The sequence below is a fragment of the Sinocyclocheilus rhinocerous genome, unplaced genomic scaffold (genome assembly GCF_001515625.1).
Source record: "Sinocyclocheilus rhinocerous isolate Xijiao unplaced genomic scaffold, SAMN03320098_v1.1 scaffold2404, whole genome shotgun sequence".
Taxonomy (NCBI): Eukaryota; Metazoa; Chordata; class Actinopteri; order Cypriniformes; family Cyprinidae; genus Sinocyclocheilus; species Sinocyclocheilus rhinocerous.
The window spans coordinates 17,501-43,432 of NW_015652295.1; the positions used below are offsets into that span (position 1 = coordinate 17,501).

Below are 25,932 nucleotides of genomic sequence, written 5' to 3' on the forward strand. Positions count from 1 at the left end.
TATTTCACCCCAAAATCAAAAGAAAAAAAAGAAAAAAGAAAAAAAAATAATAATAATAATATGCAGAAACAATTAAGATTTTTTTATTTTTTTATTAACATTATTATTATTACATTATTTTAATGCCCCACAACACGTAAGGATGATTCTCAGTAGACTCACTTTACTGCAATGCAGGGTGTTTTATAATAGTCTGAGGATGAGAAATTGAGTGAAAAATGTTCTTTATTGTCATGAAAATAATGTCTTATGCAAAACATCTAATGCGTTCAATGTTACGCTCACAGATTCAAATAAGAACCGTTCCCCTCATTTCCCTGATAATATTCAGGTAAACATTCAGCCTTGTTAGAATATTGTTGTTCATCCTTCTCACTTAAAGTCCAAATACGCTCATTGTCTGAACAGTGGTTCATTGAGGAGCGTCAGCAGACCCGTGGGACTCTCTATAAGGAACATAAAAGCCTCATTCGCCTGAAATTCCATCAAAGACTTTCTCCTGGATTTTTTTTTCACTTTCTCTCCTGTCTGAGTCATATTTGCATAGATTTGCAGACAATGTGTTCAGAACTCCTTTCTAGAAGTAACCTCATGGGTATAGAGTGCCACACTAGGCTTCCGGAAGTAAAATCTCATTCATTTTCTCTATAGAGACATAAGCCTTTTAAGACACAGAAGATACTTTTGAGTTCTGAGATTTAAAGAGATGATATGCTTCTGCGAAAGTCACAAGTCATTGGGGTTTGACCTTCATTAGAAAAGAAAGTCATGTTTGATAGCACAATTCCCAGAAAAGAAATACACTCTTAAAAACAAAGGCATGCATTCTGCACTTGTTTGTACAGATTTTTGCATCATATCAAACAAGCCTATTATGAAACCTTTTAGTTATTTATTGCAAGTATAAATTCCAATATATTTAAAAATATTGATATATATACAAATATGTCTGTCTGTGTATCTTTTGCCATAGTAACATTAGCCTCTCTGTTCAGGATTTTGCACGGTGCCCTCTTAAAAGTAAAGCTTCCAAAAGGGGGTTGTAGAAGAACCATTTTTGTTCCCCAAAAACCTTTCAGTGAACAGATCTTAAAGGGATAGTTCACCCAAAAATGAAAATTCTGTCATTAATTACTCACACTCATGTCGTTCCAAACCTGTAAGACCTTCGTTCATCTTCAGAACACAAATTACGATTTTTTTGGATGAAATCCAGGAGCTCTCTGACCCTCCCATAGACAGCAACACAACTGACACGTTCAAGGCCCGGAAAGGTAGTTAGGACATCGTTAAAATAGTCCATGTGACGTCAGTGGTTCAACCGTAATTTTATGAAGCTGCGAGAATACTTTTTGTGTGCAAAGAAAACAAAAACAACTTTATTCAATGATTTCTTCTCTTCCGTGTCAGTCTTCAATGCACGTTCACAAGAGTACCGCATGCGTGTGGAACGTCCATCTCTCTTAGTTCATCGTCTGTATATTCTGGTTCAAATAAGTAAGGATGGGCAAAAATTGCAAGTCATCCTCGAAATCTTCAGACATGTTTATAAAGACGGTTTTATTTACAGCGTGCATCTTCCTCTGCTTGTAAACAAGGCGCAGCGCATCCAGGTTCTACATCAGAACACCGACTCCTGCGTCAGCAGCAGCACATGAATGTATCTTGATATTCGCGCTGCGAAGACTGACCCGGAAGAGAACAAAATGTTGAATAAAGTTGTTATTTGTGTTTTCTTTACACACAAAAATTATTCTCATAGCTTCATGAAATTACGTTTGAACCACTGATGTCACATGGACTATTTTAATGATGTCCTTACTACCTTTCTGGGCCTTGAACATGGTAGTTCCCTTGTTGTCTATGAAGGGTCAGAAAGCTCTTGGATTGCACCAAAATATCTAAATTTGTGTTCTGAAGATGAACGAAGGTCTTACAGGTTTGAAGGTGATTTTTGGGTGAACTAACCCTTTAAATGAACCACTTTTTTCATATTGTGAAGAACATTTTAATAATCTGACATATCTTTTTCCATTATATAGAATCCTTTGTGCAGTGGAAATGTTCCATGAATCTTAAAGGTTCTTCGGGAACCATCAGTGCCAATAAAGAACTTAAACTACACCTTGTTTATTAACTGCAAAGCGCATGAGTGTGAATCACGCAATATATGCCTTTTTAGGTGTCTGATTCACTGTCTTGTCTGCACTTATTTCCCTCCTCTCCTCACTGCAGCCGTCTACTTTACACAAGCTTCAGTCTGGATCCAGAACACCTGAGAAGAGATGATGCCAACCCCTCAGAGGACCTCAGATGATGCCAACCCTCAAACAACATACAGAACTACCACATTTTGCTACAAGTTTGATTGCATCATATAATAATTGCTGTTAATAGTGTTCATCGTCTGTTTTATTACGTCTTAAATTGATTTTTCCGTACATTTCTGCCATATGTACATTAATTGACAGTCACCACTGATAAGCGACCACTAAATATTGTAGAAACTTAATTTGCTGTAAAGTTTCTTTGCAATGATTTGTATCGTGAAAAGCGCTGTACAAATAAACTTGACTTGACTTGACTCTCATCTACTTTCAAGGCGAGGTGAGGCGCATCTCAAACGAGCCTGTTGTACTGTCATTTTTGATTCATGGTTATTAATGCTTCATGCAGTCATGCAAAGTAAAACTTCCAAAAGGAGTTTTCACAGCAGTGCCCAGAACCATGTTTGGTTCTCCAAAGAACCTTTTCGTGACAAGTTCCTAAAATAATCATTTTTTCCATGTGTGATTTTACATTTTTAATAATCGAAAGATAATTTTTTCCACTATAAAGAACCTTTTGTAGAATGGTTTAAGGTTCTTCATGGAACCATCAATGCCAACAAGGAACCTTTATTTTAAGGTTAACCTTTATTGGTTAAAAATGCTGGCATGTTTCAACCCAACTTTTGATCAAATATGGACTAACCCAAATGTTGGGTTAAAATTTTTATTTAAAAATGTAACCCAACAGTCAGTTTAGTCCATATTTGACCCATAGTTGGGTTGAAACATGCCAGCATTTTTAGCCAGAAGCAACTGTTTTAGGTTAAAAACGTCTTAATGGCAGATTTGTTTATTACAAAGATGCAGCTTGTTGATTACTTAGATTACTTGTGGATTATTGAGATATCAGCTGTTTGGACTCGCATTCTGACTGCACCCATAGTAATACTCTAATGACTGCTAGTTGACATGTAGTTGCAAAGTGATTTGTTTATTACAAACATGCAGCTTGTTGATTACTTAGATTACTTGTGGATTATTGAGATATCAGCTGTTTGGACTCGCATTCTGACGGCACCCATAGTAATACTCTAATGACTGCTAGTTGACATGTAGTTGCAAAGTACTTATAGTTAGTAGAACGTCTAAAGTGGTCTATATCGAAATAAAGTGTTACCAAACAATTTTTTTTAATAATAATATAACCCCTAATCCTAATACTCAGTGGTGCAAGCAGGTTGTACTTAAATGTACAATTCATGTGAATTTATATGAATTAGTTACTAACTCGCCAAAACATAAAATGAATCACCATGCGAGTGTGTTGTCACACCTGGATCCCATTGACTGGCCTCACACAAGCCAACAAAACTGTGCCTCTGGGACCTGCAGCAGTAAAAACACAATTACACCCAGGCCGTTCATACAACCCTCCTGCTAACATCCTGAACACACACATATAAACAAACTCAAACAGCACACTCTGACCCAAAGTGCTCAGTTACATGACGTATTAAAAATACTGTGACCTGCAGTTCTCTGCTTAAGGGAAACAGCAGTCTGTGTTTCCCAAACTCGGCATCTGGCTGCATTTAGCGCAGAGAGGTGTTGTTTTTAACACACTTCTACGACATGTTTAAGGTGTTTCAGGACCTTTGAAACTGTGCAAGCTTTTACTAAACTTTGTTAATGCACTGCAGATGCTGAGGGTGGTTAATAACCCTGTGCCAGAGGAGAATGTGCCTGGTAAAGCACAAGCTGCAATGCCGTGCCAATTTATCTGAGATGAAGAGCATGGTCCAAGATTGCCATAAATTTCAACAACTCTGCCAAACATAATAGCTGCATAATTGTTGGTAAAGATAGTAAGAGCAAGATAAATATATAGGCAGCTAGGGGTGGGTGGTATAGCCAAAATCCCAGTTTATAATATATATATATAATAAATTAATTAATTACTAGAATTATTATTATTATTATTTTAATTTTGGGATTATTTTACCACACCGATGTTCCCTGTCAACTTACCAGCCTGCAAAAAAATTGCTTATAGATTTCTCGTTATGCTTTATTATTACCAAATATTAGATTTAATCTTTTTCAATCAAATTGTTTTCTTTCAAATCATTTTCTTTTTGGAACAGATCGATTGTTCGGAGCTCATGCACCATGCACTTTTTGAGTGAATATTGCCAAAATTGTCCATAAATAATGCTTTTTTCACACACAAAAAAAGAGGTGCGTAAGCTCCGATCAACGAGGCCCACAACCAATCAGTTCAATTTTTAATTGAAATTTAATTCTAATTGAAAATATATGTACACACACACACAAACAAATATTGAAAATATTTTATATTAATTCTAAATTAGGTAAAGGATTTTCAGCATAGCACGTGTTAAATACTTGAAATAAAATTAAATAATTACAAATGAAAATTATTAATTTTTTTTATGTAGGACTTGATGGAAGCAATACAAAACAGTATTCATGACAAATGAATAATATGTTTGACACCGGTGTATATAACATTTATAAAACTAATTAAATATATTATAAATCAGATTGCCACTCTAAATTCTGACTGGATGAGTCAGACTGCATATTTTAGAATATAGCAAATTGCAAAGTTGCTCAGCAAATGATAAACAATAACCAAACTTCACTTTTTGTCAAATAGTCATCATCATCTTGTTTGGGACATGCGCTGTATTTTCACGTGGCTTCATGTTTCTGTCTTGTTCTCACATGTAAGATAAAGCAATTCTACCCTCTGATATATGCAAATATATCTACCGAGACATAGCAGTGCAGCAAAATGTCATCTAGTCCACACTGTAGCTGTATATAACGCCAAGCTGGGTAGCATTGCCATTGTTTGAAACATCATATTCAAATTCACACAGAGACAAATAACGGTTCTGCGCTTTAGTCCTCTGCTCTGCCTCCTCTCCACCTACATACAACTCTTCCTCATTGAATTTTTGGCAAAAAAAAGGCCTGGGTCTTGCCTGCTAGATTTACAAGCTGTTAGAATCGCAGAAGCCATCTTGTAAATGTCTAATTAAATGAGAAGAGATCACGAGGGACTGCATACCTGCCCGGAAGGAGCCATAAAACCCAATAAGGGGGGGAAAAGTTGGCCCCTGACAAAAACACTGCTGAGGATAATTACAGCAGGGGAATTTCTCTTCCCCTCCTCCTTCCTCTTGCATTACAGAAGCTGAACCATACGCACCAAACTTCAGTCTGCTTTTTTTCTGTATGTTTTACATTCATCAGTTTGGAAGACAGTTATATACAAAGGGAGTTGTAACTTAGGAAGTTGGGGTATTTATTTATTTTTAATTTTTTGGGTAAAATGTGCATGACTGTATAAAATAAAGTTATTCTTAGCTGCTATGACTGGTTACTATTTAGTTTTTTTTTGCAGGATTTTCTGCAGTCCTGTAGTGTGACAAGTGAAAATAATCTATGTGGATTCCACAATGTAACAAAAATTTGTTTCAGTTACACTTTTATGGTTCTTCTGTAATTCTATGGTGTTTTTAGACTTTTTAGAACTTCTATCATTAATTATTAAACATTGGTTTAGTATAATGTTTTATACTTAAAAAAAAAAGATATTTTGCTTTTGCACGTATGGGAACATTCTAGACGTTTCTGTAACATTCTGGAATATTCCATAATATTCTAGTGATATTCTATATTCTGTAATATTCTAATAAAAGCTGCATGCATAATAACTCAAGTTATTGTGATCTGCCAAATTATCAGACTTTTGTAAGCCATAAATCCTGATTGTTTGAATATTTACATGGACAAAATATTGGTTTACTTTCAAACTATTTTAATTAAAATTTTTACTTTCAATCTATTTTAACTTTAAATTAGTAAGAACATCTACCTTTTCCTTAAAGGTAAATACATATTAATAACATAACATTAATTCATTTACATATTAATTAAGGTGTTGCTAGTAACAAAAGTGCATGCATTACCATAGTATATGTGTTGCAGAACTATTAGAAAATGTCCTGTTCACGTCCCAGCAGACACCTTGATATCAATTTGACATCAAATATTAGTCATGACTTGATCGTCAGCTTGATTTGCATATTTGACCTGTTTCTTGACGTCAGTTTTGATGTCAGTCTGATGTCTTTTCAACATCAATTGCCCACTGGGTTATAATTAATGTTATAAGCATTATCTGTGAAAAGTGATTACCCTGATTCCGATTTCAGCTTTTTTTCAGTTTCATGTTACTTCTTAATTTAGAAATTGCTTCAAGAAAGGAAAAGATGAAAAAATGCTTTGCAAGTCACACTTCATTAAAGCCTGCGTAAAAATAATATACATTTTTTTTCTACAATGAACATACTGAAAATTATGCTCTTCACAGAAATCTTCAGTTCATTCCAATGAGATGTTCTGTGAAACTTGTCTGAGCAACAGTTGATGAAGCAAAAAAAGAAAGAACGAAAAACATAAAACAGTTTACACATTTACAATGGCTTGAGATGAAGTATATATAGCAAGTCAGATTGCAGGGCATGTCTTGAAATGTCATGTCACTTAGTGTGAATTTCTTTTAGAAAGAAACCCATGACCCCCATGATCGACTACCAGTCGAGCTACAGGAACTAGTAATGATTGTTGCTTAAATTCATAATGTTTTGGCATTAAATTTTGCATGCACTGCAAAGATTTTCCTCAGTATTTTTGTTTTACTTTCCAAAACAAATATCATTCTAAAATCAAAGATAGGATGGAGTATGAAAACCTCTTTTCCCTTTGAATCAAATTGATTTTTCACAGAAAACAAGTAAATGTATCATGGTTTAAGAAACTTTAGACATTTAAACTGGAAAACAAGACAAAAAATACAGAGGGAGAACATCACTTTTTTTGCAGTGTGATCAGAAATTACAGTCTAAGTTATTTCCGTATTCTAGATTTTGGGAGCAGAGCTATTCAAGACATTTTGTAAAATTCAATTTGGAAGATCGGAAACTGTGAAAACACTGTGCTCGGTGTATGACATTCATCATGTACTGAGGTTCATGCAGGTGATATGAACTGGAGTTTGTCATTACCTCTTCCACTGTCCCTATCAATAAAAGTGACAAAATGTCCAAAAATAAACCTAGATTTGCATTTCCTGATGGAAAAGGCAGGCAAAACAAAAAGTAACATGATATTTTAAAAAGTTGTAAACCCAAATATAGATAGAAGAAACATGGAAAGACTGATAGTAACATGAAGTGAAAGCTGTAAAAATGTAAGAACAAAACGTCCAGTCATAATTCAGTTTGCAAATTCATACTGAATTAATTCTACATGTTTAACAATGAAAGGGGAGATTTTCAGACTTTGATCACAAATTTGTTGAAAAGTTTGAATGGAGATTGAACAATAAGTAGTTTATACTGAATTAATTTCTTAAAGTTGGGTAGAAGAAAAACAGAATGTCTGAGTAGCCTAATATCAATAAAAGCACCTTGGAAATATATTCAACTAAAGCAAATCTCTTTCACACTGCTTTCATCCATCATCACTGAATCAGGCCTTGCTTTTAAGGCCAAATGGTTACAAACATCAAACATCCATAATCTTGCACATACACATCTAACAAAGTGCATGGCTGAGTTCTTCTCCAATGCATTGCAATGCTGCATCAAGTAAATGAAATATGCGCCTTGTTTTCTGTTGTCTGCAGAAAACAACACACAACTCAACTCCTCTAGTGACTATGGATGGTTAAAAGATACAAGAAAAAAGAACAATCAGTCAGTATACAAATAGATCTAAGACAGACGACCAATCACAATGCAGTACGCAAATATTACAACGTTATTGTTTGTTCAATATTGAATGTCATTCTAAAAGATATTTTCTAACCTGTATTCTGTCACCTTCATATATACTCAATTTTAGAAACTTCTATTTCTTTTTTTTATGAGACAATCCTCTGAGCTGGAAATGTCACATGATGAATCACTGTATATAAGATCTAAAAAAATTGTCACAGCTAAAAATGTGACTTATATGTTGCATATGAGTGTCCATTGACAAAGAAAGAAGCTTTTGGCTATAGCATCTACCAGCAGGGGTAAAAAATGCCGCAGATTAAAAGCCACACCTTGACCCCCTGATGCTACCTTGCATCACCGTAAAATCATGGACAGCAACCAAACGCTTACATTTAAAGTGGTTTTGTTTTGCCTTTTATTTGCAACACAGGCATGGGCATTCAGTTCAAAGGTGTTGTAAAGGATCTGATTGGTCAGTCAGACTGTGGATATTGCTCAGTATACATTGAGAACACACGGCAAATAACACAGCGTACCAAAACAGGCTACACGGACGAAATAGAGACAGGGTGACTGCCTTGTTTTTGTAAACAGAGTGAAGTTACACATTCTCACTGCAAAGAGGAGGGGCTCGGTCCAGCTCCGCCCTTTAAAGGGAAAGCAATTACGTACCCGCATTAGTGCATGCAAAAACACTGATCACCATAGTTAATGAAGCCAAGAGGGCAATGTGCCCTCATCGTCGATGCTTCTGTTTCACTGCCGGCAGGCAGAAATGGAGGAAAGATGAAATACAAGAAGAACAGATACTCAGGGAAACCATAGACGAAAGATTTACAGACACTCCAACTGAGGTTGCTTTACCTTAACCATATAAATGAACTCTAATGGACAATCCAATAGTAGACACGCAGTTTGGATGAATCCATTTTTTTTGGTCAAATAACCAGCATTTTCCATTTTTTGGCCTTTATAACTATTCGGAATTCGGAAGTCAGAAATGTGTTTACTTTGAATCTAGTCACTGCCGAGGTCTTCGTTTATTCTACCTTGTAGGTTAAGTAATGCTGCTTGCTGTGTCCTAGCAACAAGTAGGGCAACAATAACAAATGGATCCCTCCAATTGGGATCCATCCAATCATCTATGACATCACGAGCTGTTTAGCACATTCCCATGACTGTAAAATACCTCCATCCCTAGTCTCCTTCAGGACGTGGGCTTATATCTCCATACCGTCAAGAGCAGCAGGTCATACAATTCCATACTCCGCAAATCTCCGAACAAGCTAGTTACCAAAACTAGTCAAGTGAGATAAATGGCTAGGTCTTAGAAATGAGCAAATTAGTTGGCCTCAAGGGATTCCAGAAACTGTGCAAAGAATATCCACTGGAAACTTGCACCCATTTGTTGGTTGGGTTATTCCAAGTGTATACTATATAAGGCTCCTTCTGATCTGCCAAGCCATTAACCTTGATGTAATGATTAAACCTCGGCTCACTGGAAGGGACCTGAGCCGTAGCTTTTGTTCAACTGCAAGCACTGCTCCTCAAGCTGGTCCAGGAACTTGTCCACAGAGTCCTCTTTGTTTTCCAGCTTGAGATACTTCCTGGCGCTTCCGAGGTCGAGCTGAGGCCAGCTGCGGTGCTTCTGCTCTTCCACCGGTATAAGGTCAAGGCTTGTAATGCCAACCATGTTCACGCACACCTCTGAGCTGGACTGCCTTGGAAGCAGTCTATGGTGACCCGTCAAAGACAAGGACTTGTCCTCTGGATGCACCAGATCCCTGGGCAGAATTTGAGGTTTAGTCCTGTGGCTCATGCTGTAGGAGCGTCTGGGTGGGATGCAAAAGGTCTCCAAGTCCTCCCCACCCAGTGTGGACATCGAGGATGCAGTCATACAGTTGCTCAGTCCAAAGTGACTTTCTCGCCGCAGATCCAGTGCAGAGTTGGTCCCCCGTTCCTCTGTGCAAAAAACCTCCTTGCTGTTGTTGCAAGAGTTGGAGGTGTGAATCGAGGGCGTGGAGGAAGAGTCCTGATGATGAAGGACCTCAGTGTGCACAGGGTCTTGCTGCTGAACGCTGTCCTCCTCATCTATGCTCTTCACTTGGAGTAGAGGCTCCGAACTGGACATTTCTTGCAGGCAGAGGATGTTCAGATGGGCTGCAGGTAAACTGCTGACCCATTGGTAGTGGCTGGCAAGAGAGTTCACCTGCAAGAGGTCTGCCGAGGGCACGGCTGCAGAAACAGAGCAAATGACGCTCCGCATCTGCGCCAGAAGCATTTGAGTTTCCCTATCCCGATTCTCATAGAGTACCGTATTGGCACAAATAAGTATGAAGAGTCCCACTCCCATAATGACAGGTCCTAGTAGTTTCATCCTTTCGCTATGAACCAGACTTGCTGCGGAAATCAGTCCTTTGGACCCTAATCCCCATCCTGATGCGCTTCCAGAGGAACCTTCCTCTGTCGTGTCCACTGATGATCGATGGGCCCTGTACGGCCAGTAGCCTGCCACGGCAAGAGTGGTGCCAACAACAACAACCACTACCCCAAGCACCAGAAAGGCACCTGGCATGGAACGGATACGCAGCTTTCCCTGGATTACACCTTCTTTCTTTCTCCTGGTGTGAAGACTGAAACGTGGCAAGCGCTGGCGGGAAGGTGTGGCTGACGTCCGGCCGCGGGACTTCTGAGTCCTCATGGCACAGGCTGGTCTGTAATGGTCCCTAATGGGAGTCTGAAAAGGTGAAGAGGGAAAGGTGAGATTAAGGTTAAGGTTGAGTGTTGACAATCATTCAGCAATGCATTCACGTTTTTCATCATAATGTTTGCATCAGATTCCTAAACAAATATGAAATATGTGCTACAACTACTATAACCCCTTGTTTACTGTAAATTGAAACATTGATGCTAATGGTCCTGGGATTTTTTTTTTCTTTAGTCCTACTCAGACTTGTTTGTTATAATGGCTGCTATTAATATTTAATCCATAGGGGCTTGTCTTGTTTTAAATAATTTAAGAAAACATGCACAGTGATTTCTACTTTACAGCCTGCAAAAAGCACTTAATACATAGTAATAAATTAAAGGAATGTTTCAGGTTAAATACAAATCAAGCTCTTGACTCATTTAATGAAATGTACGATTAGCCCGTGGACTTTAATTGTATTTGCATAACTGTTGGATGAGTTTTAAGTGAAATAACAGGAAAAAAGACTGGCAATGTATGAACCAGTGCATCTTGCACTTTGATGGGAAAATCAAAGATAAATGGCACAAAGAATCAAAGATTTAGTTAAAATTTCAGAAACATAATGTATACATATAGCAGGGATGCCCAATCCTGCTCCTGGCGATCGACTGTCCTGCAAAGTTGAGCTCCAACCCCAATCAAACACACCTGCCTTTAATTTTCAAGTGATCCTGAAGACCTTAATTAGTTGCTTCAGGTGTGTTTGATTAGGATTGGAGCTGAACTTTGCAGGACAGTCGATCGCCAGGAGCACGATTGGGCACCCCCGACATAGAGTAACACCATTCTGATGGTGTACCACAAACAAATCATAGATCGTATTTAAATAAATTGTATAGGCTCTAAATATACTTAGAAGTAAAGAGGATGATGCTGTGTTTTATTGCAGTGAGAGTATTCCCAGTCCCTCAAACAATTTGTAAACTGTTGCATTAGATTTAAGGCATGACATATTTCTTTAATACACTGACAGATAAAGTACCCAGCTGGGTTCCCAAAGGGAGCTCCATATATTAAACAAGCTTAGTTGGTTTTAGGTCATTTCTTTATGTTGTTGATTTTAACTTGAAGAAGAAACAGGTGTGCAGGGGAGGCCTTGCGCTCATTGCATTGACCGAGGCAAAAATAAATTGAATCACTAAGAATCTCCAAAGTCCATGCCACTTTTGGCTGAGAAAGAATGTGGGGGAAAAACAACAGTCCATAAATGAGAAATTATATGTGGCTAATTCACTTTGGAATAACAAACGCTCCATTGGCAGAGGTTTCTCAACAACTCTGAAAATGTCATTTACAATTCCGCCAACTCACTTGGTTTGTTTAAACTCATGGGAAATGCTTTGAATGTTCTGCTAGAATACTTAAATCAGATAGAACTTGTAAGCAACATGTCAGTATTCTAAAAATACAAAGTTAATGACCAAACGTAAACACTGAGGTTGTGGCAAAATCTGTATATAATAATAATAATCATAATAATAATAATAATAATAATAATATGTAATTTTGGCACCAATTCCCTTTTGAAATTAATACTGCATCATAAACTACTGAAATTTTTCCTTTACAACTATGCAAATGTCAAACTCCACAAGTAAAATGAGATGCACACAGAAAAACAATCTATAGTACACGCATCTCGGAGCATATGTTTGGACTGATTCATCAAAAGGCTGGATTGATGAATTCCAGACCTCTTTTTTCCATTACCAAGTTCAGGTTTACTTTTAATGGCTGTTCACTCTGGTTTCCAAATGGGTGAAATTATACAAGAGTATAAAATATAAACAGCAGATGTAGATCAATCGTTCAATCCAAATTGTGTTGAATGTTTCAAATTATTGTTTGGTTATTTGTACAGATTATTATTTAAGCACCCAAGTCATCTCTTTGCAGACAGGATTCTGCATGTGGAGCTGAACTTGACTGTCACATACATTCGTGTCTGAACACTCAAATATTCCTGCCATCATTGGCATAAATGCATGTACAGTCTAAATTGATTGTGACAGACTGATTTCCATAATGCATGTAAAATGAAGAGAAAAGGTTATTTTTGACATTGCAGTAAGCCTCATAAAACATTGTTGTGGCTGTAACATCACAAAAAAACAACAACAAAAAAAAACTTTTTTTCTTATTCAATTGAGCATGCGTATATAATGCACCATATATATATAATGTTAAAAAAAATGCACCAAATGTGATCCATAATTTTGTTGTAATTCATTATCATTTCAGACACATTTCTGGACGCTTCTCAAAGATTGACCAGCTTGTGCTAAAATGATCTTAGACATCAAAACATCTCTTTTTTTTTTCTTAATAGTGGGTTCAATCTCAAATTCATTCATTCTAATAAATATATGCCCCTCTCTGTATATCAAATGGAATTAAACAGTTCTACATATTGAAGGCACCATTTCTCGATTTGCGTCCAAACTTGAGATTAGACTCCACCAATAACACTACAAATCTATCGACCTCTAATAAGGTCAAGTCAGTTGCTGTATTGATATTGGCGGCGTTACTGGTTACAAATGTATCAAAGGCGAGATATAGAGAATGCGTTTACTTGCCTTTGTTACAATGTGTATCGTCAGCGTTCCATCGTTCTACCGCGCTGGACACGCATGTTCGAGATGTTCTTCACCCGCTGCGAAGTTTCGCGGTTCTCCATCAATCCAGACGCGTGCGAAGTGCCGCGCGTCTCCCATGACAGCTCTTCCTCTCCAGAAGAGGACACTGAAGGGTTAAAAGAACTGACTTTCTAAAGGCAGATAAGGTAAATGTCGCTCCATCATCTGTATTCACCGTCTGTCCGTTCACCAGTGTCCACATTTCGTGTTCTCCCCTCAGTAAAGCGTTGAGGAGAGCGCCGCCTTCGTCGAGACTCAGTGGAGTGACCAGACTTCAGTTCGCTTTCCATAGTCAGGCAGAGCACATTACACAAATATTCAACAGGCTATATTACTCTCTTTGTGGTTTTGAAGAGTAAAGTCTCTCCGAGCTTGTTGGTGGACATTAATATATATAGGTTTGTAATGTAATATTGAGGGAACAGAAGAGGAAAATGATATGGAAAAGCTGGCACACAAGTATATTTGACATACCAGATACCGGACAGCTTTTGTTCTCTTCTCTGACTGTTGGCGACATCTTGTGGGGAAAGTTCATTTTTAACTGAAAAAATTACCCGAGGTCAATGGTGTCAAGGTAATGGTTAGACTTCTCAATCAAAAATGAGATTAGAGAGAAGACAGTAGGGAATTTAAAGTCTTTTTTTCCCCTTTTCAGTGTTTGGACATCTTTCTGTTTCATTGAATGGTAAATAGCAGCACACCGTCTAAAACCATCTTTTGTTTTCCATATTCATACTGGTTTGGAATGAAATGAGTCAATTTCCTTTAAACAGTTTTTATAAATTTGACTCTGCAATACTGGTAAACCCACCACAAAGTCAAGGTAATGGTTAGACTTCTCAAGCAAAAATGAGATTAGAGAGAAGACAGTAGGGAATTTAAAGTCTTTTTTCCCCCTTTTCAGTGTTTGGACATCTTTCTGTTTCATTGAATGGTAAATAGCAGCACACCGTCTAAAACCATCTTTTGTTTTCCATATTCATACTGGTTTGGAATGAAATGAGTCAATTTCCTTTAAACAGTTTTTATAAATTTGACTCTGCAATACTGGTAAACCCACCACAAAACACCTTTGTAAATGAACTGAATGGACACAGTATTGTGAGGCAGTGGTTTTTTATTATTTTTGTATGGAGAACGTTGTTGTAAAAAGACCATAAACTCTGCCCCAGCTTAACAACAACTATGGTACATTTCTAAATACACAATGCGAAGGCAAGGACATCTACTGTTGGTTTAATTTTATGAATAAAATATATTGCAAGCAATTTTAAAATAAAAACAACTAAAAATGATGCATAAGGTTAACAATACCAGTAAATACTGAAATGTGAATACGCAAGCAATTTCCCTAATACTACCTATTTGACAAAAAAGGAAAAAAGAAAAAAAAAAAATGCAGTTTGCTTCAAAGAAGAGAAACGTAGGGTAGAACAACATTTAGACACATTTAGACAAATGTCAGTCTATTTTTGTCATTTTCAAGAAAAATATTTAAAAACAAGATGCACCGTTTTGCTTTTCACAAAAAAGTAACATATTCAGATTTGTTTTCAGATAATATCTTGAATTCAGATTATTTTCTTACCTCAACCACAAATTGTCTTTTTTATAGCACAAATCTAACCGTTTAGTGACAAAAATTGTCAATGGGGTAAAAAAAATAAAAATCAAGATATATTCTTGTTTTAAAGATGTTTAGTTAGACTGGAAAACAAGAAAAAAAATGCCAATCGGAAATTTTGTATATTTGTTTTTAAATTTAAGAACGTGACCTTGAGCGGGATCGAGATCGGGAATAAGACCGCGAGCGTGAATGAGAGCGAGATTTGGATCTGGATCTGGATTCCCTCCGCAGATCAGCATCTGGTGGCGTTTGTGATCTGGATCGAGAATGAGCTTTAGAGCGGTGCGGCCTTTCAGTCGCCCGGCCTTCATCGCTGCTCTTGTTTGCCTCCTGAGATTTGGACCCAGACTCTCGGGAGAAATCCTTGTCGTTCTCCGATTTGGATCGAGATCTGGAACGGGACCTGGATCGAGAAGAGGAGCGAGCCCTCTTGTTCTCCCGTTTGCTCTTTTTGCTCGGGGGGCTTAAGCTCGTGCTATTATCCCTAGCGCTTTCACCTCCCCTGCGAGCTCCATTACTGCTCTCCTCCATCCTACTGCTCCTGCCCTTTGCCTTCTTGCTGGTTGACCTGCTGCGTGATCGTGAGCCTGAGGCTCTGGAAAGAGAGAAATCCACATATTAGCTAGCACCTTTGAAGCCACACAGATCTTATTATTGAAATTACTGCCCTCTAGTGGATTCATGCATCTAAACTGTGCTTATACTACTGTCATAAGAGAATGTAGAAACTTGAATGTGAAAATTTGCAATGCAGAGCATATCATGTGTAGGAAAGGAAGTTTTTGCTTTCAGGCTCAAATACTATTTTAGTGAATTTGAGCACTAATCAATATTGAGCACTGCTCCTTGTAGAAATAAAGTAAAAAAAATAATAAAATAAAAAAAACTGCATTAGCAACCGTAACTAGATATTTACCATCAGGGTTTGAAATTAACACCCGCCAACCCGCCAAATGCGGGTAAAAATCAGCTGTGGCGGGTAACGCTGTCAAATCACTAGCCAATTTGGCGGGTTACTTTTCGTAAATTATGTTCACTCATTAATTTCTTGGGGAAGTTCATGCAGGCCAAATCTGCACAGGTTTAGCGCAAATACATATTGGCTGTTTTTGCGCTATTTCTGTGCCATTTCGCCAACAAAAAAAACATTCCAAACACAGCCACAGTACTGTTTTGCGTCTCTGAGCAACATGACGTTGTTTAGTAGCCAAATTGGCTGGTGAGTAAAAAAGTTAATTTCAATCCCTGTTTACCATGAATTTTAAGTGTATTGGAACTAGGGCTGGGCGATATAGCTAAAAAAAAAATTATAAATTATATAATGTTTCATATAGTATTGATAACTATTGACTTTTTTTTTTTACCTTTACCTTTTTTAAAACAAAGTTTCAATTTAACCACTGTATTTCTAATTTATCCAATTTATTAAGACAAACAACAAATAATTTTTTTGTTTTAACAGTCAAACACAAAATAAAATTTAAACAAATATCGTCTTTATGTTTATTCAGATTAAATAAGTCTTAAAGAAACTTTTGGCTTGTCTCCCGAGGCCACAGGAAGGTGCAATGAGCAAAATAATGCAGCGCATTAAATTGTCAATGCAATGAAATAACGGTCTATAAAAATGTGCATAACGTCTAAATTAACAAATCAAATATAATTCCGTAAAATTGCATAAACAATTATGAACAAAACAGTATCATCTATTTATGCATTGCTTAATACAAAAATTTAATTTAAAAACATGACGCAGTGAAATGGAATAAACCTCCACAAATTCGCAACATATTTCTAAAGGTTTAAACTCTTAACTTTGCATGGCTTTCAATACATCTTGAGATGCAAGTACAGCAGTCATATTTGTCTGTCTAAAAATGCGCTGAATATGCGCTCTGTTACGGTTTGGCTTGGTTTCGGTTTTAAAGGGGTGGATGATTGCGATTTCACTTTTTTAACGTTAGTTAGTGTGTAATGTTGCTGTTTGAGCATAAACAATATCTGCAAAGTTACGAAGCTGAAAGTTCAATGCAAACGGAGATATCGTCTTTTAAAATTCTGGCAGTTTAATGCCTACAAAAATGGCTGGTAGGGACTACAACAAGTATAACAATGATCTGTTCCAATTATACACTTTTCACATAGCTGAGAAGCGTTAAACATGGACGTGCGTGCAGTTGCCGTACTGTACTAAAGCTTTAATCAGGATAAAACCGTATATATTAAAAGCTAACATAAGCAGGAGGGCTGTGTATCACCAGCATAGTCAAAATACGATACGTATAACAAACAAAAAACATAGGCCTACCTAAACATGGACGTGCGTGCAGTTGCCGTACTGTATTAAAGCTTTTTTCAGGATAAAACCGTATATTAAAAGCTAACATAAGCAGTAGCATTTACAAATAACAGCGTATCTAAAAGTATGAGACAACAACAAAAAACATGGGCCTACCATTAAAAGCCATGCTTGCACAGGTTCTGCACGATCTTCTTCAATAATATCCTCTGCTTCTCAATCGGGCTCAAACTGATAAGCGATATTAACAATGCCGTTGTTTACAATACAACCGGAGCACATGCCGCTGAGGTGAGGGGTGGGACGTTTAGACACGCACTAGAGGCGGTTTAGCCAATCACAACACACTGGGCCAGCTAACCAATCAGAGCCCATCGCCTATTTCTGAGGGCGGGGCTTCATAAAAGCAGGAAATGATCAGCGCGTTTCTCAGAGAAGGGACAGAGCGGTGTGGAATAGAGGTCAATTATGTGAAAAATTCGTTTTTAAAAAAGATAAGCATTAACACATGTTAGACAGCACCCCATAAACACAATCAAGCCTAGAAAAAAACCAGTGAACCACCCCTTTAACCTAATCAAGATTTTCTCCGGATTGAGCTTTTATATTTCTCTAATATCTTAAATGAATAACGCAGCAGCGGCGCGTCTCGTGGGTTAGACTAACAAAACATTAAAATGCAACAACGATCTCGTGCGCCGCTGATGACTCTCCCTGACAACACACCTCACATTCGATTGCACTTTTTTTGCATTCAAATGCAAATTTGTATTTCAGATTCGACTAATATTTATTTTTTATTCCCAATCTCTTCCTCACAGGCAGGCACAGCACTCATTTCATCAAGTGTTCTTGTGTGCTGTCTGCTTTAGGGCTGTCGCGATTCGTCGATTCTATTCGACTATTAAATTTTTTTAAATCCTCGACTTCATTTTGCCTGCGTCGACTAACCGGCAAAATACCGGAAGTGGTGCATTTCAAGGATGAGAATCCATAAAACACATTATTAGACTGTTTTCCAAGGCCTCATGATATATTAAACCCCATTAAAAATCAGAATTAAGCATAACGATTTAATTAAATAATTATATGTGATGCAGTTATAGGCGTGTAGGTTACGCACGTGCGTCTCACAGCAGCTCCGTTCACAGGAACTGCTTTCATTTACATGCGTGGAGCGTCTCAAACTCCATCTGTGCATGTTGTTGTGAGTTTGGGGGACTCTAAACATTGCATTTATTTCATGTGAAAACCCAACTGTTGGGGTTAATTGAAACTTTATTTTAAAGATTATTTTTCCCTTTGTAGTTGCACTCACAGCTGTAATGAACAGAAGCCCAGAACATGTGGATATATTGACATTAAGAACATGCTGACTTTCTCAGACTTCTGTAATTATTTTCTTTTTATTTCATTTTTATTAGGTTTGTTTACATTTTTACTCTTTTAGTTTTACATTTCGTCAATGGCTTGTTTACATTTATACTTTTTTATGGTACACTACTGAATGGCAAAGTTGCAAGTTTAATAAAATGTTCTTTAAAAGTGTTTTTTTTTTTGTGGGGGAAATTAATAATTTAGATTAATCGATAAATTAGTCGATAGATTAATCGAAATAAAAATAGTCGTTAGTGGCAGCCCTAGTCTGCTTGTCATTCATAGCACGTGCCAATATCGTGCGCTATATTGAACATTTTTTCTATCATTATCGATGAAGGTGTACGGTCAATAAATTCCGATACCATTTATCACCCAGGCCTTGGAAGAGTCATTTCTGACCATTTTGCACAACCATAATACTTCACTACAATACTCAAATTTACAGTTTTATAATTCAATAGATATATTTCTCACCCCTATGACGCCTCAAGTTAAGTATATGAGCGGTGCCTGCATGGCCACAAAATTTGCAAAAGGTGTTACCTAGATGAGCACCGAGTGCATTAACATGCTTAAGAAGGACTTCTGTATAATATCCTATGAAAGCATTTTATTGCACACAACCAACCAGAGCTTTAAATGTTTTCTAAAACAGAAAGTCATTTTATTTCTCTTCAAGTTCACAGTGGAAAACTGAAGTCTTAATTCACTTGAGTTGTCTACCTTGAGCGGCTACTGGTTCGGCTGTGGCTTCGGCTCCTGCGAGACCTCCTGCTCCTGGAGCGTGACCTGAGGGATGAGAGCAAGCAACTTTACACACACGTGTTCACTGTGAAACTCTAAAGAAGCTTTTACTACAAGCAAAGTTCACTTAGCCTATCATTAATATCCTGACATCAAGTTGTGACATGCAAAGTCTTAGTTAACTATCAGTTAAATGTCTCCCACATTAGCAACGTAATTCAATTATAAAATTGATTTGTTTGCACCTGGAGGCGCTGCGAGAGTAGGAGCGGCGGCGTCTGGCACCAGGCCGGTCCTCGATGAGCCGAATCTTCCTTCCGTTGACCTCGGTGCCGTCCAGTTTCTCCAGGGCTCTTTTCATGTCGGAGTACTGCCTGAACTCAATGACCCCCTCGTTCTTGCGGCCCTTGTTAGTGTCTGCGTAAGTCACCTCACCAGCCTGACGCATGTAGTCCTGTGAATCCATGAAACGATAGTGACTCTCAAGAACAAATCACTGATCATGTTTACAGGACTGACTTCCTAAAGGCTTAAAGTACATAATAGTTTAACCCTTGTGCATCCTTAGGGTCTTTTTTTTTTTGGGCTGTGTTAATGCAAAAAGCATGCATTTAAAAAGCATGTGTTTTTATTGAAATTTTTATATTTCACTATTATTTCCTATCATAAATCAATTTTACAATACGCACAAAAAGATTATACTCAGGACCTTAAGGACAAAAAGGTACCTACTGAAACCTATTAAAACAGCGATATTTAATCTCAATGCCATTTAAGCATAAACTCGTGCATTCTTTGTTTATAGGCTTTAATTTTGTTGGCAAGGCTTCAAAATTACACTATATATATATTTTATTGTATTATTTTCCACCTGATGGCACCATTTTCTCAGGTTTGATCTACGAAGCAAATATTCGATTTTTTTTTTTCTGCTGGAAAAACAGGCCAGTTGAATTGAAACTATGTAATTAAAATTATTTTGTGGGTGTATGGATTTCAGAGTGTAGATTGTATGCGTGTACTGAGAAATTTGTGTGAATGGTAGTTGTTTTTTTCTTCACCAAAAAAATAAATAAATAGATGCATCAAAATATTAAAGATGTTTCTAATCAATGACTTATCCAAGACTATAATAATCCACCCAAAATTCTGTTTGGCATTTAGTAAATGAAAAATGAACAATAACAGTGAGATTATGTAAACAAGCTGGTAGTTAAAGGGTTAAAATCCTGAAAAATTATTTTTGTACTTATGATCAGAACTGATGTTGGTAAACAAAATGTCAGTGAAAGCAGAAAAAAATATAACACTAATGACTAGGGATGTAACGATATCAAAAATCTCACGATACGATAATATCTTTATAAAGTCTACGGTATCAGGGCTCCAGACAAAACAAATCGAGTAAGGATAAGAAGCCATATTAGTAATGATTATAAACGAGAATTGTTAACGATATTGCCAATATCCACACAGCTGACAGCTTTACCTGTTGTAGTTTGTTCAAGTTGTGCACTTTTACGCGCACGTCTCCGTCATGTCGATCTCTCTCGCGCTGCAAAGCTCAGCTGTTTAGCAGGTGTGCGTCAGAGATTGTAAATATATATAGTCGGCAGTGGAGACCTCCACAAAAAAAATAAAAATTCACTCGCAAATTAATATTTTGGATCGCAAATGCGACCGTTTTAGTCACAGACAATGAAAATTTTGCACATTTTAAAATTAAATTGTTCAAATGCACTTTTGACAGTTCAAAATTAAGAGCTCTAACCCATGATCTTAACTAAGAAAACTTCAGGAAAAAGTCAGCGAATTGCTTATACCTGAACTTTAAAGGCAACTCAACCCTCTTTTTATTTGTGATATACTGTTTCAGTCTAAATTACATTCACACTGGTGTTTTAGGAAGCCAAACTAATTAGAATATAATAACGATAACAACAACTTTATATTATTGTTATTCCTATACAGTAATAGCCATATATTGTAAAACAATTGCACCGTAAAATAAATGAAAATTAATATTTCATAGGTATATTATTTTTGCTTTACACTACAGTAGGGAAATTACAATACTTCTTTCCTAATTTCTACACTTAAAAGAGATATTTTGAATTTGGACTGCAGTAGCATTACCCATTTAAACCGCTAGCTGTCAGCAATTCATGCTGCACCTTTAAGCTTATATTTTGACGGAAAACTCCAGCTTCAGTGAAAACAGGCTTACAAAAACGTGTCTCACTGCAAATCTAGTAAAATGCAGTAATCATCTGCTGTGAAAATAACTGGTGGTGGTTGCCAAACACGCGGTAAACTCACAGCACATTCATTAAAGAGTTCGGAGAAATGTCTGATAGGATGATGGCGAATGATTTGCAGATCCTGAGCACCAATGACAAACATCTAATCGTGTCAAATGTGTGGTAAGTACTGCCGCTCCATAGTATAGAGTCCTTGTGATCGCCAATCTCAAAAGTGAAAGTGACAGTAAAATGAGAGCGCGCAATCAAAAGCGGTTTCAATAGCGGCTCCCTGATGCCCGCAGTTTATATAGTCGCCTATACTTACCCAACAATATAATTGCGAGAAAAGTATTGAAATATATGTTTATCCTCCCATCTCGTAGGCTATTTATTCCCTTTAGGGTTTCTATTTGAAAAACTACACTTTTTGCCCACAAGACAATATCGTAATAATACCGTTACATCCCTACTAATGACCTTTGTTTAACACAGACATTTTTATCCTTTAAGGACCTCAATGTATCTTAAATTGATGCACAAGGGTTAATACAGAGGGAGAAAAGAAGTGACTTGGCTATTGGCAGCCATAACATGCAACAATAATAGTAAGGCTTCCCTCAGCAAACATAACACTTAAAGGCCTTTTCACACTGAACACGAAATTTGGCGCGATGACGCTTTTGAATCGAAATAATAGATCCCTATGGGACTATTCACACCAGGCACGATCATTCGCGGTGCGATGAAACGGGCCGTCCAATTACATTTGAGCTTAGATCACGTGTCTGGAGCAGCTGCTGTTGCACAAAAGGGTGAGAGTGGTGGCGCTGTTTCGAAAACCAGTGTAAACAAATAACACAGAAGAAGAGTATTCTGAGAGAGAAGAGGAGTTCTTATCCAAGAACAGATTTATTCTCACATGTTCTTAATATAATTTCTATTAATTCTCCACTGAATTATGTGATCTGGAGAGCACTGTCCATTTTCTTCCACGTGTGTGAGTGTTACACGAGTCAGAGCGCGTTCACTCTCTAGATATTCCGTATTAAAAAAATTTTTAAAATCAAGGGAAACATTTTTCTACACATGAAATATGAAAGCAAATAGACATGTGACTTAAATGTAGTATGACGATATATTTTCTGTAAGTGTTTTGTATGCAGCTCATGGTAATTTTATAACAATAAAGGATGTTTATAACAATAAGCAGTGTGGCGTTATTGATCTATAGATCACAATCAGTTACTACAAGCACTGGATGATGGTTTAAAGTGGGTTTTAAGGAAATGCATGAATAATTACATACATTTTCAAGTGTAGATTGATGCTAATTGTACCTCTACACATATTTTAGGATGTATTCTTGTAAGCATTACAGATAGTTTGTTTCTGACGTAGAACCAAACTTTATTTATCCTAATTTAATGCTGTCGAGCAGCGGACGATTTTAAAGGGGTCATATGATGCGATTTCAAGTTTTCCTTTCTCTTTGGAGTGTTACAAGCAATTCAGGAAAGGAAAAACACAACAGAGTCTCCACACTGGCCTTTAAGACTCTGTGGATTTCACACACACATTAACACTTAAAGACAGCAATAATCTACAAAAAGCTATGAAATTATAGAAAAGGTAAGTTTTATATATGGTTTAAAAACTGAGCTTACTTCAACTAGAGCACAGTAATGTACAAACTGAATTTGAAACTGAAAGTTTTAGAATCACATGAGAGTGAGTAAATGACAATCATTTTTAGGTGAACTATCTTCTTCAAGAACTGAAAACATTCCACCAAATAACATACTTACGCTGTACTTAAGAGATTAATTATTTGGGGAAAGGGAAAATGTCAAAAGAAACAAAACCAAAACACCTAAAAGAGCTCAAACCACATCTCCTAAACCCCTTGAGATCCTCACCACCCGGCTTAATGGGAAAAGCGGTCCTCTTTCACACATTGGCTCGCTTTAATGGTCTGCCCAGGGGCCCAGGGAAGGGGGACACCATGGCCAGCAAAAGGGGCAGGCGGTCAGACTCTTTTAATAAAACATTGAGTGTTAAATTTCTAGCTTTGACATTATAAGTTATTCCATTTATAAATAAATAACTTAATCATTATATTGCAACAGTTATAATCTGCATATAGTGAAGCAGAAACTACAATACTCAGAATTACTAGCTCATTAAGGTGATTCTTCATTTAGGGACACTTGAGAAAGCTTACTTGAGATAAATCCTTTTTTTAATTTTTTTATTTGAGATATTCTTGTATGGACAAAAAGATACTCCCAACTGAAGAATCACCGATCAGTAATATTCTAAAGATTACCACTCATACAATTTCACTCCCTAAAAAAGTTCAACAGAAACTGTATATGTAGTAAGGTTTGTATTGGGTGCTTTAATAATATAATTGTGTATGTGTTACATCATGGCATGTTTATGTAAACAAACTAGTGAACTGAACCAGTTCATTGAAACGACCGGTCTGAAAGAACCACTTTGCGGAAAATAATCAGATTTCCCTGTTGCCTGAGGCTATGGATACAGTTAATAATGTTGTAAATAATGTTCAATTACTTGCACAGGATGATCATTTCACTTCATAAGACCTCAATATGTCGTCAGGAGCCACAGGCATTAATTGATATGCTTTTTAATGTCAAATACAGGCAACCACTGACTTACACTTAACGAAACAAGGACCACGACTTCAGCTAAAAATCTTTACTGTTCTACTGAAGAAGAAAATGACAGCTACATGGCAGATGGCGTAAATTAACAGCACATTTTTATTTTTGAGTGAACTATTCTGGTATAAGGATAAAAAATTATAACGGGCATGTGGAGCACCAAACTCTCCATTTGAGAAGCCTGAAAATATTCAGTGTTTGTACAATGCTTTCAGATGATGTATAAATCTCAATTTCAAAACATTAAACCTCATGACTGGTTTTGTGGCCTAGGATCACATTTCCTAATGAAACAGCAAGTTTAGGCACGAGTTCTCAAAAGCTTTGTACCCTTTTTTCTTTAGCACAGCCATTATTTACATCGTTGCGCTTTCATATAGGCCTACATATTTTTGTGAACAATACAATTCAATAAAATGACACAAACAAGCACATAAAAAAGCACTAACGGCGTACAGAGGGTTAAAAGTTGAAACGCTAGGTAACGTGAACTACACACGTTGCGTAAAACCTGACCATCATGCAACTAGAACGCTGCTTTCATTAATATTCTCATATTTTCACTCAAATTGTTGATCATATCATTTGTAAAAAAAATAAATTTAAAAAATAAATAAATAAAAAGTCTAAATATAAGCATTTTCACTAGGGCTTTAGACTTTTGGACCCTACTGTATTTATAAAATAAATTAAATAAACTAGATTTAATTTTTAGTGACTGGAACTATAAAAGGCAAAAGGAAGCACTCGATCGAGGCCAGCCTGGAAACAATGGAGTTTAGCCTGGTGGGCTAACACCGCTAAAACAAATCTGCTTTAAAACGACTGATTAAACTCCGATTTTATATTTCCAAACACATTTTTACGCGTAATTCATTATCAGGGCTATTTAATCCATTCCGGAGCTCTCTTTTGATTCGTGTGGAGCAAAAGAAACAACAAGTTTATCCTTCTTAAAGACTCAATCGCTGCTTCGCCTGCACATGCAGCTCGGTCGAGTAAAGAGAATATCACATACCCGTTTTTCAGGTCTACTTCCAGTATCTTCCCATAGCCTTTAAAAAACCTTTCGACATCTTTCTCTCTGGCGCGATAGCTCAATTTTCCCACGTAAACTCGAGACATTTTCCCGGTGCAGCAGCTCGGCGTGGAGAGTCAGCAACAAGAAGATATGCGAGAGTCAAAGTAAGAGTCCCGCATTTGGGGTTCTCCAAAATAAAAGTCCCAGCGCTTGTTGTGATTGTGAAAACACCAAACAGCCGCTTAGAAGTCGTTGCTTTAATTTTCTCGCTAACTAACTTTAATCCTTAAAACTAATTTAATTATTTAACACTCTTCATGAAAAAAATATTCTTTTTCGAAGTTGTCAAAACACTGCACAAGGAAAAAATGTGCTGTTTATTTTAAATAAAGTTTGTGTTCATGCTAATACATTGTTAATTTATAAACAAAAAAAAGTCTATTTATGG

The 25,932-nt window shown here is 36.9% G+C and overlaps 2 protein-coding genes across 3 annotated transcripts; both read right to left on the reverse strand.

The window, feature by feature from the left end:
• Positions 1 to 9,056: 9,056 nt before the first annotated feature.
• Positions 9,057 to 13,712, reverse strand: LOC107714467 (transmembrane protein 200A-like). Of its 2 annotated transcripts, none has more exons than XM_016520306.1 (2): positions 13,418 to 13,712; positions 9,057 to 10,823 (listed from the first exon to the last, which is right to left on the reverse strand). In XM_016520306.1, the coding sequence occupies exon 2, from the start codon at positions 10,785 to 10,787 to the stop codon at positions 9,582 to 9,584; it is 1,206 nt and encodes a 401-aa protein (XP_016375792.1). In that variant the 5' UTR covers positions 10,788 to 10,823; positions 13,418 to 13,712; the 3' UTR covers positions 9,057 to 9,581. The 2 variants fall into 2 exon arrangements, with proteins under 2 accessions (XP_016375792.1, XP_016375793.1); XM_016520307.1 differs by lacking the exon at positions 13,418 to 13,712 and adding an exon at positions 11,319 to 11,385.
• An 867-nt stretch (positions 13,713 to 14,579) lies between these two features.
• Positions 14,580 to 25,700, reverse strand: LOC107714468 (serine/arginine-rich splicing factor 6-like). The gene is made up of 4 exons (XM_016520309.1): positions 25,478 to 25,700; positions 19,776 to 20,011; positions 19,510 to 19,575; positions 14,580 to 15,702 (listed from the first exon to the last, which is right to left on the reverse strand). Exons 1-4 carry the CDS (start codon positions 25,586 to 25,588, stop codon positions 15,243 to 15,245), a joined length of 873 nt encoding a protein of 290 aa, XP_016375795.1. The 5' UTR covers positions 25,589 to 25,700; the 3' UTR covers positions 14,580 to 15,242.
• Positions 25,701 to 25,932: the final 232 nt, after the last annotated feature.

Bases quoted from the DNA above. Each gene is read 5' to 3' on its own strand.
- LOC107714467 (XM_016520306.1), bottom strand. From the start codon at position 10,787: ATGAGGACTCAGAAGTCCCGCGGCCGGACGTCAGCCACACCTTCCCGC.
- LOC107714468 (XM_016520309.1), bottom strand. From the start codon at position 25,588: ATGTCTCGAGTTTACGTGGGAAAATTGAGCTATCGCGCCAGAGAGAAA. The intron at 19,576-19,775 runs GTGCAAACAAAT...CTCATCCCTCAG, and splicing joins TACTCTCGCAGCGCCTCCAG to GTCACGCTCCAGGAGCAGGA. The intron at 15,703-19,509 runs GTAGACAACTCA...CTCTCTTTCCAG, and splicing joins CGAACCAGTAGCCGCTCAAG to AGCCTCAGGCTCACGATCAC.